General features: G+C 38.1%; 1 protein-coding gene across 17 annotated transcripts in view; it reads right to left on the bottom strand.

Annotated features, from left to right (window-relative positions):
* The window catches only part of MBTD1 (mbt domain containing 1), a 77,602-nt gene that overhangs the window by 28,243 nt on the left and 34,435 nt on the right, over nt 1-14,924 (bottom strand). For 12 of the 17 annotated variants that reach the window (XM_074388568.1, XM_039476543.2, XM_074388575.1 and 9 more), the window contains 4 exons: nt 13,579-13,718; nt 12,158-12,272; nt 10,236-10,318; nt 2,595-2,712 (listed from right to left, as the gene is read on the bottom strand). In XM_074388568.1, coding sequence (XP_074244669.1) covers nt 2,595-2,712; nt 10,236-10,318; nt 12,158-12,272; nt 13,579-13,718 — 456 coding nt within the window. Of the gene's footprint in view, nt 1-2,594; nt 2,713-10,235; nt 10,319-12,157; nt 13,719-14,924 lie in introns of those variants that run through there. The other 5 variants (XM_074388570.1, XM_039476544.2, XM_074388569.1 and 2 more) reach the window with 4 other exon arrangements.

Genomic DNA, 14,924 nt, shown 5'->3' with positions numbered 1-14,924 from the left:
TTTTCAGAGCATGGCATCCTTGAATGTATTTCAATTGTACCCATGATTTCTTTTTCTTTTCTTTCTTAAGATGGAGTCTTGCTCTGTTGCCTAGGATGGAGTGTAGAGGCATGATCTTGCCTCACTATAACCTTGACCTCCTTGGTTCAAGCGATTCTCTTACCTCACCTTCCTGAGTAGCTGTGATTACAGGCATATATATAATTACATATATAACATATATATTATGTAATAGGTATATAAGATAAAAACATATAAACATGTATTATTTATTTATATTATATATAATTACATATATGAATTTATGGAGACAGGGTCTTGCTCTATTGCTCAGGTTGGAGTGTAGTGGTATGATCTTGGCTTGGTTCACCTCTACCTCCTGGGTTCAAGTGATTCTCCTGCCTCAGCCTCTAAGTAGCTGGGATTACAGGTATGTGCCACCATGCCCAGCTAATGTTTGTATTTTGTAGAGACAGGGTTTTACCATGTTGGCCAGGCTGGTCTTGAACTCTCAATCTCAGGTGATCTGCTCGCCTTGGTCTCCCAAAGTGCTAGGATTCCAGGCATGAGTCACTGTGTCTGACCTTGAAGTATATTTCAAAGAAATTGTTTTATCCAGCAGCTTAGGTGGACAATTACTCCTGGGTAATTTGAATGTGGCTACTTTAAGAATCTATATTTTTCTGTCCTATGTATTTAGAAATAAGATTTGAATATGCCAGGTAAAAAGTTTAATAAACACAAAGAAAATCATGTAAAAGGAGTTAAAAACTGTATGTCCTAGGCTAACAGGAAGCCTTGTTCTTGGAAAGCACAAAAAATAAGTAATATATCCTATTTATAATTTTATAAACTTTCTGATGATAAAAGATTCAGATTTAATTTAAGGTCTTTAATGAAACAGAAAAGGGCCAATATATGTGTATTGCATGTTAGGAGCCAAGTTCAGTCAGCATTTTCATGTTTGTGAAAATTTATAGCATTAAACCTTCAGTTTTAAAATTCAGTAATTTCACAGAACAATTCATGAGTTTGCTAATTACTGCTGAACGCTAGCTTCTGATTAACATTAGGCTTACTTCTACAATGGGATTAAAGTGGCTTAAATTAAAGAAGTTAACATGATGCAATTAGATAAACAAGAAATGTAAAATCAGAGATGAAAGGCTGAAGTAACTTTTGGATAGTAAATGCACTGATCTTAGGAGCTATTTAAATGTAACTAACTTAAACACCCAGGACAAAAATAATATGCTGTTGTTTTAAATTATAGTGTAGAGAATAAGCATTTAGTGAATGCTTATACAGCTGGAAAAATGTTATAAGAAAAAGATGGGGAATTGACCTGGATAATACATTTAAGTATAGAGATGGGACACTCTTGCAAGAGGTGACAAAAACGTGCTGTATGAAGGAGACAGGGAGATTGGCCTCATTACAACGGATCATTTATGCTGGAGAACAACAATACACCTGGCACATGGTATACGGTGCAACTCATCAATAGCCATAAAAACTGGCCATCTTGATCCTTTAAAAAAGCCATTAAAAATACTTGAACAGAAAAACAAACTAATTTTTAGGTTAATTAAGTCAATTAGCAGTACACAGTAGAGCAGTCTGCAGAGTGTTTTGAGGCGAATGCCGGAAATGAGACTAGAGAGAATAGGAGTTAGGTATCTGTCACAGTAGTAATTGAAGATAACTTTTCTTCTGAGTGGCGGCCTGCCTCTCCTTTATACCGCCCTACTACAGTAGTCACTGAGTATCTTACCATATTAATGGTTGTAGTATTCAACATTTGGCAGATGTGAGCATGCTGGAAAAAATACAAGTCTTCTGGACCCCATCCTTTGTCCACATTGCCTATCATAGTAGATACCTAACATGTTTATTTCATGAGCAGTAAAGGGCTTGGTATGGCAGAGGCAGTGGGAATAAAGAGAAAGGAAGAACCCAAGATACATATTTGTCAATACTTGTATAAATTTGGTATTAAGGTTCTTAAGACTTTTTTAATATGGAGAATGGGTCTCGCTACATTGCCCAGGTGGGTCTTGAACTCCTAGGCTCAACTATCCTCCTGCCTCTGCCCCACTAAGAGCTGCGATTACAGGCATGAGCCACCGTGGCCAGCTCTTATTACTTTTTTTAGTACCTTAACTTTTGTTACTTTTCAAAGTAACATATACATTATGACCCATATATCTGGGTCTGTTGTTGGATTATTTTTATGGCTGTGATCTAAGAATGATTTTTACATTTTTAATGGCTGAATAGGTAACAATTCATGATACATAACAATAAAATGAAATTCAAATTTTCTGTAAATAAAGTTCTACTGGAACACAGTTAAGTCCATTTGTTTATGTATTGCTAAGGATGCTTTCATGCTATGATGATAGAGATGAGCGGCTGTGATAGAGATCATATGGCCTGCAAAGTTGAAAATATTTGTTTGGCGTTTCACAGTAAACAATTTGCCAACCCCTGCCCTATATCATATTTTTATTTGGCAATACTTGCAAAATTTATAAACATGCTTTTTTACAAAAGGTTACAAGGATTACTAAATGATTATTCATGCTTTTCACCTGCTAATTTTACAATTCCAGCAATCCAGAAGACTTTGGTAGGTAGGCTGCAGTCTGTATTGGGAACTTCTACTCTCACATTTTCTGAGATATCACCCCAGCAGGTCCCCATAGGTGCCTGTCATATAAACATCATTAAATTATTGTCTTATTAACAGAAAGCCTAAAACATAGGAATGAAAATTAAGCATTACCATCAATAATAGGAATGTTAAACTAAAAATGTCATTTTAATTCATATTTATTTAATTTGTTTCATAGAATTCTATCCGGAAAAAGCCTGTGTCAGGGACAAACAAGAGAGAATTCACATATATTAGACTAGGTCCATGCTGACTTCAAAATTCGATACTGTCCTAATACAAGATTTAAGCAGCAATTTTTCTAAGAGCAGAATTACAAACTTGACAGCAGATTTCATAGGATTAAGCTGATTTAAGAAATTTATTATTTTTAATATGTACTGAATGAATTCTCTTACCCTAATTTCTAATTTTAAAAGATGTGGCCGAAGAGCAGAAAGAAAAACAATTCCAGTCAGCAACGTGGTTTCCAACAACATGAATAAGAGAAATGAAACTAGATTATTTTTATTTTTAATTTAAGTTAAATTCACAGAATATAAATCTAGTCCATGACGATGGACATGAGGGAAAAGCACTGAATAGTCATTAAGAAGGTGGAGTTGAAGAGTTCTGGAGATGAGTACCATGGTAAACTATTTAAATTATTATTTCAAAATTTCTCATGCAGAAATTACTGTAAAGAGAAAACTTCCAATGTTAGAACTGGTAATCACTAGCTTCCCACAGCAAATGGTTAAGACGGGGACTCAGAAAAGCAATTAAATGAGCATCATGAAGGGATTTTCCGAAATCTAACAGATGTTCCCAAAGTACAGTTTCCATTACATTTTAACCTTTAAAACTCAAGGCAATTCACAATTACTTGGAACTTATGCAATGGTAAATTAAGTCAAATAAGCAAATTTAAGAATATAAATGCTGACAATACTAAACAGTTTGTGTTGCTCTGGACAATCAGTTCCTCATTAAATTTAAAACCTTGATCATAAAGAAAAGGATTATGTGAGGTTATAAAAGACTTGATAGTAGTATGAACAAATCAGGAAAAACCAAAATAGCCTCAAGGCTCAAAGATGAACAAAGATATCTAGGAGTTACATGAACTAGCCAATGTGAACACTGGGCAAATGTCCTCCATGCAAGGACCCTCCTACTTTGGTGGATGCTAACCCAACAGGAGGATTGGCCTAAAACAACATTAAACCCCTACCCTCTCAAGAGTTTCTGGAATTTCTGAAGGAGAGGAAGAGAATGTCAAATACTAAAGTTGAATAAGTCTAGAAACCAAAGACAGAATCAATTAATGGCTACAGGTTTAAGTAGTAAGCAATGAGTATACCTTAGTAACTTGGCGATATGGACCATCTCAACTATTTACAGTTCTGGAAGGGTATAAATAATTATCTCTCCAAGTTGTGCAAAAAACAATATATTCATTGTGACTACTTCTTCCTTTTTTTTAACTTTAGGACTGGACTCTTCAGGTTCTGCTATCTTTCCCCTATCTCATTCTAGACTGTAGGGCCATCCCTATTGCCAGCAGATACGATCATAAAAGGAGAAACTAGAAGGAAGACAGGTAACATAGATTAAGCTAACATATATTAACACAAAAGGCATGTATTCATTTCTGTGAGGATGTACCAATTACAGCAGATAGATGCAGTTAAATGAATGCAGTACAGCATCCATCCCTCTTTGGTTACCAAATCTGTGAATTGGGTTTATTTTTCATTGAGAAGAAAGAGGCATGCTTGTGCTAATGAGTTGGTTGTCAGGTTGGCACACTGCTAAGTGAGTTTGGCATACAGGACTCCCTTTTGAGCTAAATGTGACAATCTGTCATAGTGACTTTCAATTCTTTAAAGCCTTAACATTTGCTGGGAGAAAAATTTTAATCATATTTTATTAAAGAAAACAAAATGTCAATATGCTTGCTTAAAAAATAATGTTCACTTTGGTGGAGGATATGATGTTTTGGTCCCTACAGTCTGGATTGGTATAGGAGAAAGTAGCAGAAAGTGACATTTGTTCTTGCCTGTAAGGTTGCGGTTCTGCTAGGCCCTCTTAAACCAATCCATATGGTTTATTCTAAGAAAAAAATGAAGAAACAAAAACATCAACAAGAAAGAGCACCATGGTCATAGCATTGTATGTGCTCAATGTGTTGAAACAATACGGTAATTTCATAGATTTGTCTGCCCTTTTGTTTAAAATGAATATTCTTAAGTGTAGAAGACTAAATGACCCAGGGCTTGACAGCCATCTTCATCCAAGTCATCTGTCTTTTGCTGGCAGGAGGGATACCTCTGAAAGTCTGGATTGGCACAGCATGAACTAGCAGAACCATAATTTACAGGTAACAACAAATTTACCTTCCAGACTCAGGACGCGAGGTCCACCTCAGGCTCCTCCCAAACAAGGAAGATCTGCTCCACCACTTCCTGCTCCAGGGCCACTCGTGAGGGCTATCTGGGAGCGACTCTCCTTCCCTGCAAGGTAAGCTGTCATCAGGACCTGCAGGACATGGCCAAATCCAAATGCTGAGGGGTCCCCAACACAAATGTATGACAACCTCCACCTGACTGTTAAGTAAATAACTGGGTGGGAAGTCTTATTTCCTGTACTTCAAGATCATTCCCAGATAGTCCAATGGCTCAGCTGGCTAGTATTCAGACTCTCAGAGGGCTAATGCACTGCACAGAGGACGCTTTATGGCAGAGATAGAGATTTCCCTCTGCAGAGCTGCCAATCACAGATAACCATACCATCTTGAATGTTAATCTGTAAGTGGGCAGAGACAAGATCTGAAGTCACATTAGGTAACCAAGAAGGAATATTTATCCCAATGAGATGGCAAACGTACAAAAAGCCACTGTTAAAATGCCTTCAGACTAATAGGCATATGATTACTAAAGTACATCTAGCAGAGAATGATGAAATATTATTTGGCCAAAAATGGGAAAAAACATTACAGAAATTTAAGTAGAAAGAAATCAGAGTTCCTAAATACTATTTACTAGAATTGTTGGAAAGTAGAAAAAGAAAAAAAAACCTGTTCCTATATTCTCCACAAAGTCCACTCACCTTTTTTTTTTTTTTTTTTTTTTTTAAATTTTATTTATTTAAGACGGGGTTTCACCGTGTTGGTCAGGCTGGTCTCGCACTCCTAACCTTGTGATCCTACCACCTCAGTCTCCCAAAGTGTTGGGATTACAGGCATGAGCCACCGTGCCCAGCCATCTTTTTTGTTTTTTTTTTGAGATGAAGTTTTTTCCACTCTTGTCACCCAGACTGGAGTGTAATGGCACGGTCCCGGCTCATTGCAAACTTCTCCTCCTGGGTTCAAGTGATTCATGTGCCAAAATGCCCAGCTCATTTTGTATTTTTAGTAGAGACGGGATTTCTGCATGTTCATCAGGCTGGTCTCGAACTCCCAATCTCAGGTGATCTGCCCACCTTGGCCTCCCAAAGTGCTGGGATTACAGGCATGAGCCACCATGCCTGGTCATTTTTTTTTTTTTTTGAGACAGTCTTGCCCTGTCACCAAGGCTGGAGCAAAGTGGCAAGATCTCAGCTCACTGCAACCTCCGCCTCCTGGTTTCAAGCCATTCTCCTGCCTCAACCTCCAAGTAGCTGGGATTACAGGTACGTATGACCAAGCCTAATTTTGGTATTTTTAGTAGAGACGGGGTTTCACCGTGTCGGCCAGGCTGGTCTCTACTCCTGACCATCAGGTCATCTGCCTACCTTGGCCTCCCAAAGTGCTGGGATTATAGGCGTGAACCACAGTGCCCAACCTCTGCTCACCTTTTGACTCGATACCAGAATCTATCTTTTGGGTGGTGGCAGCAGACTGATGGGGAGTCCAAGGAGAGGACAAAAAGGAAAATGGGATGCCTGGGGCAGAAGTAAGATTAAGGCTGAGATAATGCTATGCATATGTAAAAAGAGAGGAAGCTCTGGCTAGTAATTTGAAAGGCGGCTGGGCCAGATGGCTGGTGCCTATAAGCCTATAATCCCAGCACTTTGGGAGGACAAGGTGGGTGGATCGACTGAGGTAAGGAGTTCAAGACAAGCCTGGCCAGCATGGAGAAACTCCGTCTCTTGGCTGGATGTGGTGGCACGTTTGTAGTTCTAGCTACTCGGGAGACTGAGGCAGGAGAATCGCTTGAACACAGAAGACTGTGAGTCAGGATCGCACCACTGCACTTCAGCCTGGGCAACAGAGCAAGATTCCATCTCAAAACAAAAAACAAAAAAAGAGAAAAAGTATGATAAACTCAGCTGAAAAGTTTCTGCATTTATGTATACAGGGGACTTTTTTTGGTACAAACTACAACTGTATTTGAGAAAACAGGATGGTTTCAGCATTTCTGATCTTAGTAAAGACAGCATCAATAAGACATGAGATTTGTTTTATTTCCATTAGAAATAAAACTAATGGAAAAAAATAGTTTTATTTCCATTAGACATGAGACATTATTTTATTTTATTTTTTTGAGATATATTAAGTGACAACTGGGGCTTGATTTCCATTGCTGATTATCAAAAAAAATTGTCAAATATTGTGTAATTGAGTGACTGAGTATAAGCCACTACACAGAGTTACAGGAATTATCAAAAAGGATATAGACCTATGATCTATTCTGTAGAAAGTTCATTCTCAGAAGCTTAAAGACAGACCATGGAAAGAAGAATTATATTCCTGAAATTCTATTCTATGATTTTAGAACTAATCACAATAATATCTAAGTGCTAGAAAACAGAAAATGTTTATCTGGGATCCTTATTCTGGAAGAGGAGGTTGGGTTAAGTTAAAGAAGCCAGGGCTGTCACTCAATCACGACAGCTCTGCTTCCACGTTACACGCTGGGTGTTCTTTCGTAAATTATGTTTGAAAAAGAATCCCCTACAAACAGGAAAGGCTCCCAACTTGTGCTCAAGTAGAAGAGAAGGCAGGTGCAGAGTCTGGAACAAGGAGGCCCTTCCTGACTAATGAACCAGCTTCAGAGCAAGTGCCAAGTTTTAGAAGACTTTGATGATACAAGGCAGAATCTTGTGCTCCCCATAGCTCCTGACAATAGGTTTTCTAAAGCCAAAGCTACTAACTTCCCTTAGAGACCCAGAAAACTGTCTCAGAGGGGACAACCAGGAAGAGTCAACTCTAAAGGACAAAATCTAGTGCAGCATGAGGTCTGGCTCCCTTAGCCAAATGGCTTCAAATGAATATGCTGGTTAAGGTTAGAGAGCAAATTCTGAACAAAAACATACTAAGGAATTATTAATACAGGTTTTTCCTGTTTGATAAGGAGAAGGCAGTAAAGAGAAGTAAATGCAACAGGAAGGCACTGGGTCCATGTAACTGAGAAACAGATGGCTCACTTCTGAGTGCCAAAGCAGAGGCTCCACATTCTTATCATTGATCATGCAGTAAGGTTAGCTGCTCAATTCCATATGACAGAATAGTTCAATCTTAAAAAAGGCAGAGTTGAACAAAGTCAATCAAGTTCATTATTACTCTAGAGATTTCCTCATAAAGAACTTTAATATAGTATAACAATTCAAATATTTGGAAAGACAATAAAATATTATGCTTCCGGGATTGAAATACTATTCTTTTTAATACCCTGACTACCTACAGAAAATAGTTCGAGGTGGTTTATAATATACAAACAGATACAAAGAGAGAGAAAAGCAATCCAGAAGGAGACAACAGACAAATGTTCTAGGAATCTGAGATGAAAGAGTTACTGTAACTGATAATTCTGAGCTTCTAAGTACCAGGAAAGCAATATCCCAAGAGAAGAGGGTTAACGATTTTCCTTTTAAAGATGTCTCTTTAAAGCTGCTGTTGCTGTGTATGGAATATCTCTCACAAATGTGACACTATTATCAACATTACAGCAAAATAAATCACCTACTTTACATGGAAATAAGATTCTATTAAGGCAACATGTCACTGACTAAGGGCTTCACTGTACTTTCAAGAATGAGAATTAGCAAATTTACATGCTTGACTTTGACCAAAATCCTTTACTGGCCATGAATGAGTGAAAAGTCACTTAAGATTTCTACAACAGAAATCTAAGCTCAGCTTTGTTCAATGCTGTTATCTAAAAATAAAGCCCTACTTTATTATTATTATTTTTGATACTAAGTCTCGTTCTATTTCCCAGGCTGGAGTGCAATGGTGCGATCTCAGCTCACTACAACCTCTGCCTCCCAGGTTCAAGTGATTCTCGTGCTTCAGCCTCTCGAGTAGCTGGGAGTACAGGCACCTGCCATCACGCCCAACTAATCTTTGTATGTTTAGTAAAAATGGGGTTTCACCACATTGCCAAGGCTGTTCTTGAACTCCTGACCTCAGGTGATCTGCCTGCCTCGGCCTCCCCAAGTGCTGGGATTACAGGCATGAGCCACTGCACCTGGCCTAAAGCTCTAAATTAACAAAATGTTAAGTGCAAACAAAATTTCATCTATTTTCTAAATTCTCTTTTCTTCTTAGACATGGAGAGCAGCAGATAGGCTCTTTAAGTATTAATTAAAGTTGTAGTCTGGTTAAAAATAGTATTGGAGAGAAGTAATCAAATAAAGGAATAAAACAATCTAAAGAAAAGAACTTGTTATCAGATAGATTTTAAACTAATTATAAATTATTTCAAATGCTCTGTAACAATCCACTTGCTGAAAAGAGTATCTTTTAAAGGGTTTCTCATGATATGTATATATATATATACACACACACAACACATATTTCAGCTCACAATACTATGTTACTAATAGTTCCTTGTTTTTATAACTCAACATTTGGAGAAAAAAAAAACTAGAAAAAACTAGAAAAAAGATCCTTCCTCTTCTGAATTATCAGATCAAATTGCAGATTTAAGTAACATACATAATGAATGGTTTCTGTTAGGTCAAATCATATGACATTGTCAATATGCACTATTTTTTATATCCAATACTAGCAATTTCATTTACTTTTATTTTTAGTAGAAAAGAGGTCTCACTATGTAGCCCAGGATGGTCTTGAACTCCTGGCCTCAAGTAATCTTCCTGCTTCATTCTCCCAAGTTGCTAGGAATACAGTGTAAGCCACTATGCCCAGCCAAAACTAGCAGTTCAACTTGGTATGAAAATCTGACTGGCTGGGTGTGGTGGCTCATACCTATAATACCAGCATTTTGGGAGGCCAAGGTGAGAGGACTGCTTGATGTCAGAAGTTTGACACCAGCCCGGGCAACACAGCAAGATCCTATCTTTAAAAAAAAATTAAATAAATAAATAAATATAAAAGAAAATTAGATGAGACTAGTACTTCTCCTTGTTTAAAATAACTTCAAACTGCAATTTCTTTATAGGAAACTTGTACTTACAAAACTTATACGAGTTCTTTTTACTTATTATTAAGTATAATAACAAAAGAAGCATTTCAATTACAAGGTATAAAAACAAAACACCTTCTAAGGATAAGACACTTAGGTGTTATTGTACCTTCAGATTTAAACAACGACTCAGTACTTCAAAATAAGGTGATAAATTCTGTACTTACATGTTTAAAACAGGTAACTGGAGCTGCTATAAAGCTATTGCTATTAATGTAGTTACCCCAGCTGAAACCTTCCATTGAGACTGCTGAAATAAAACAAATTTACATATATTACGATTCTCAATTTTTTTATTTATAAGAAGGTTATCATTGTTAAAATGTGTGCAAGGACATAAAATTAACTTATCCCAGGTAAAGAACATTTTCTTCATGTAAAGATCAAATAACTTCTCTCAATAGCTTTAGTTATATCATATTTGCAAACAAACAGGAGTTTCTTTAACTGTTCTATACATGAGACATGATCACAAGCTCTTCAGTTAAGGGGAGCAAAGAGCAGTTGAGAGAAGTGTCTAGAATGACAAACACCGTTACGGCTGCTTTTGTGTTTTTATTTCCATTCAGTTCTTGCCATGTACCTCAGTGAGGTAACTACCCCACATCACTTTAATTGCCTCACTTTCTACTTATTTCCTTGCTTTTGTACTTCTGTTAAGAATCTTCTGGCTGGGCGCTGTGGCTAACGCCTGTAATCCCAGCACTCTAGGAGGCCGAGGTGGAGTGGATCCTTTGAAGTCAGGAGTTTGAGACCAGCCTGGCCAACATGGTAAAACCCCATCTCTACTAAAAATACAAAAATTAGCTGGGTATGGTGGCGCCTGCCTGTAGTCCCAGCTACTTGGGAGACTGAGGCAGGAGAATGCCTTGAACCAAGGAAGTGGAGGTTGCAGTGAGCTGAGATCATGCCACTGCACGCCAGCCTTGGGGACAGAGTGAGACTCCATCTCAAAAAAAAAAAAAGAATCTGTTAGTCTGGGCACAGTGGCTCATGCCTGTAATCCCAGCACGCTGGGAGGCTGAGGCAGGTGGATCACCTGAGGTCAGGAGTTCTAGACCAGCCTGGCCAATATGGTGAAACTCTGTCTACTAAAAATACAAAAATTAACCGAGTGTGGTGGCGTGCACATGTAGTCTCAGCTATTCGGGAGGCTGAGGCATGAGAATTGCTTGAACCCATAAGGCAGAGGTTACAGTGAGCCAAGATGACACCACTGGACTCCAGCCTGGGTAACAGAGCAAGGTTCTGTCTCCAGAAAAAAAAAAAAAAATAAATAAAATAAATAAAAATCTTCTATTAGAAATGGTCCTTCCCTTAATCTCTTTTTCTCACTACTCTTCTTCCCTCAATCCCTTTGAAGCCTGTTGAATATCCTATTTCTTTCCCTAGTATCTTCACAATGCTACCTATTATTCACAGCACAGAGAATCAGTACATGAAAAATAAGCAATAAACCAAATAAAAACATTGAGGATTGAAGATCTTGTGGCATAAAAAAGTAAAAAAAAAGAAAAGAAAAATTTAAAAAACGCCAAAAAACCAAAAAACATTAAGGAGATTGCCAAAAGCACTTGAACTTATACATGCAACTATTATCTTCTAGAGTAACTTATTAAAATCAAAACCACCATTAGGAAGCTTAGAACCGTAATGTGCTAACAGGACATAGAAACAGCTTAGTTAAACAAACAGAATTCAAAATTATAATGTCATTAATTAAAACTAAATCGCCGGGCGCGGTGGCTCAAGCCTGTAATTCCAGCACTTTGGGAGGCCGAGGCGGTTGGATCACGAGGTCGAGAGATCGAGACCATCCTGGTCAACGTGGTGAAACCCCGTCTCTACTAAAAATACAAAAAATTAGCTGGGCATGGTGGCGCGTGCCTGTAGTCCCAGCTACTCAGGAGGCTGAGGCAGGAGAATTGCTTGAACCCAGGAGGCGGAGGTTGCGGTGAGCCGAGATCGTGCCATTGCACTCCAGCCTGGGTAACAAGAGCGACACTCTGTCTCAAAAAAAAAAAAAAAAAAAAAAAAGTAAATCAATTAATGTCAAATATTTCACCTCTGTCAGATTCACCAATATTACCTGCTTTTGTCTTTGCTTGATTTTGCAAGGTAGCTTGATACTGAGCATATGCGGCTAGCTTAGCAACTAAAGGCTGTTTCTGAAGAACTTTTGCTTTCTTTGTTGGAGGCTTACCCTAAAACAAGAAGAGTTAAGTAAATAGGATTCTTTTTCATCCCCTCAACACCACAATTTAACTGGACTGCATACTACTCATTCTGCTTAAGTAAACATTGAGGGTTTAGAAAATTATTAAAGCAGAGGAAACATACAAGAATTTTAACATGAGAAATTTTTTCTGGAGTTCTGCTACAATGTAGGTATCTACTATGGGTAGCAGAGCTGGCATAGACTACAACAGCAATATGCAAATTAATATGTTAATAAAAAATTATATCCCACAAGATGTTAAAATACAGGCTGTGGTGGATACTTGATTCCTTCTTATAGTAGATAGAACCAGTGGTTATTTACTCATGCAGGTTGCCAAGCATTGCTATTTATATGGTAAGAGAAGATAATTTAATGTTCAAAGAGCAAGTGACTGAGGTTTATACCTTTAGTGCTAACGCAAAAGATCAATGACAAAATGATCATGGGCCAAATTCACAGTGTGACAAACTGCCATCCATTTGGGTACAGACCACTGCTCAGGATCTTTAGGTACTGTCTATCTGAAATATAGAAATACATCTAAGTGATGTATTTCCTTAATTTGGAGGATTTAAATAACCCTTTTAGTGCTACATAATGATCACAATAATAAATTAAATGAGAAGAAGACTGTGATCATCCAATAAAAAGATTGCAAAAATTAGTTAAGTTAATGCCTTTAAAAAGTTGTTTACATGATACAATAGTAAGAACTTAGTCAAATGGTCAAGTTTCCAGTCATTTTGTAGGCACTGATAAACATTTAAAGCAAGACGATTTTCTTTCCATACCATGAGTGTTGTCAAAAAGGTTAGTTGGATTAACCAAATACATTTGGTCAAGGTAGCAAATGGATTGTACTAAAAAGTACAAAGCGAGAATGATGAGAAAATAAAACCAGAGATTAAATTATTTCCCCTCAAATACTGAAAGAGTCTACCACGATGTAGAAGGAAAGGAAACCAAAGGAAACAAGGGGAAACAGGAAAATGGTTTCAATTTCTGTGTATAAAAAAGTGTTTATACTTATTTGGAAAAAGGATATTTAAATTAACCTATGCAAATAATAGTTTATTTTGGATAGTATGCCTTATTGCCTTATTCAGTTAAAATAGTTCTTCAGTGTTATAGGCTGAATAAACTTTGGGGCTCACATGTTCCTAAAGATGTTGGTATAAAATGACATCTGACTAAGTGGGCAGAGGTGGAGTGCAGTGAATCACAGTCAAATGGCAGATAAATGGCAAAAGCCATAGAAATAACGGATATAAACATGAAGGTTTCTGTACCGTTACCTGAAGTCTGGCCAAAATGCTTGCCTTCTTGGAGTTTGACGAGTAACTTCTGGAACATGAAACGCTACAGAAACGCTTTGTTTTAGAGTAAAAAGCATCTCGGACGCCAACCATCCCACACATCTCACAGGTAGCTAATTAAAATAAAAACACTGGAGTTATGATCACATAATAAAATCAATCTTCATCTAACAGTTTAATAATTTCTCCAACCAACTGAAAGTTTTTTTTTTTTTTTTTTTTGAGACGGAGTTTCGCTCTTGTTACCCAGGCTGGAGTGCAATGGTGCGATCTCGGCTCACCGCAACCTCCGCCTCCTGGGCTCAGGCAATTCTCCTGCCTCAGCCTCCCGAGTAGCTGGGATTACAGGCACGTGCCACCATGCCCAGCTAATTTTTTGTATTTTTAGTAGAGACGGAGTTTCACCATGTTGACCAGGATGGTCTCGATCTCTTGACCTCGTGATCCACCCGCCTCGGCCTCCCAAAGTGCTGGGATTACAGGCTTGAGCCACCGCGCCCGGCCCATCTGAAAGTTTTAATTGAAGAATATGCCTTGAACATTTCTTCTACCTCCTATGCAAATGATAAAGAGGCCTGCACAGAGGAGGCAGAGAGAACAGTGGCGTCGTGCCATGGTGATGGGTTCTAGAAGGTCTGATAGTAGCTTGAGGTCTGAAAGGCTTTACAAAGGGTCAACAGAAACAGGACAAACAGCTACGCTGGATTCAACTATCATTTCCTTAGTGCTTACCATGTGCCAGGCATTTTCATATACAATGAATTCCAGCTTTTGAAATGATTACACATGAAAGACGGCAAGTGCCACACCACTGAAGATTAAAAACAAAGTAAAACACAGGTCTTTAAAATACTGCAAAGGCTGAAACCTAAAAAGGGGTAATATTCAGAAAAATGCCAAGAGCAATATGAGGATTCCTTCAAGTTATGTTTAGGGGACAAGAAGAAAGTAATGGGTTCGAAGTTTGAGGTAGGGGCCAGGTACAGTGACTCATGTCGGTAATTGCATAACTCTGGGAGGCCGAGGCAGGAGAACTGCTTGAGGCCGGGAGTATGAGACTAGCCTGGGCAAGACAGCAAGATCCAGTCTCTTCAAAAAATAAAAATAAATGTAAAAAAGAGCCGGGCATGGTGGCATACACCTGTAGTCTCAGCTATTCCGGAGGCTGAGGTGGGAGGATTGCTTAAGTCCAGAAGTTCAGGGTCACAGTAAGCTATGATTGCACCACTGCACTCTAGCCTGGACAACAGAAAGAGATCCTGTCTCAAAAAAAAAGTTTGAAGTAGGTGCTCTATTACTAACCAGTGATCGTGGGAAAC

The sequence above is a fragment of the Saimiri boliviensis genome, chromosome 17 (genome assembly GCF_048565385.1).
Source record: "Saimiri boliviensis isolate mSaiBol1 chromosome 17, mSaiBol1.pri, whole genome shotgun sequence".
Lineage (NCBI taxonomy): Eukaryota > Metazoa > Chordata > Mammalia > Primates > Cebidae > Saimiri > Saimiri boliviensis.
The sequence above is the reverse complement of the archived record's forward strand: the minus strand, read 5'-3'. Positions and strand labels throughout refer to the sequence as shown.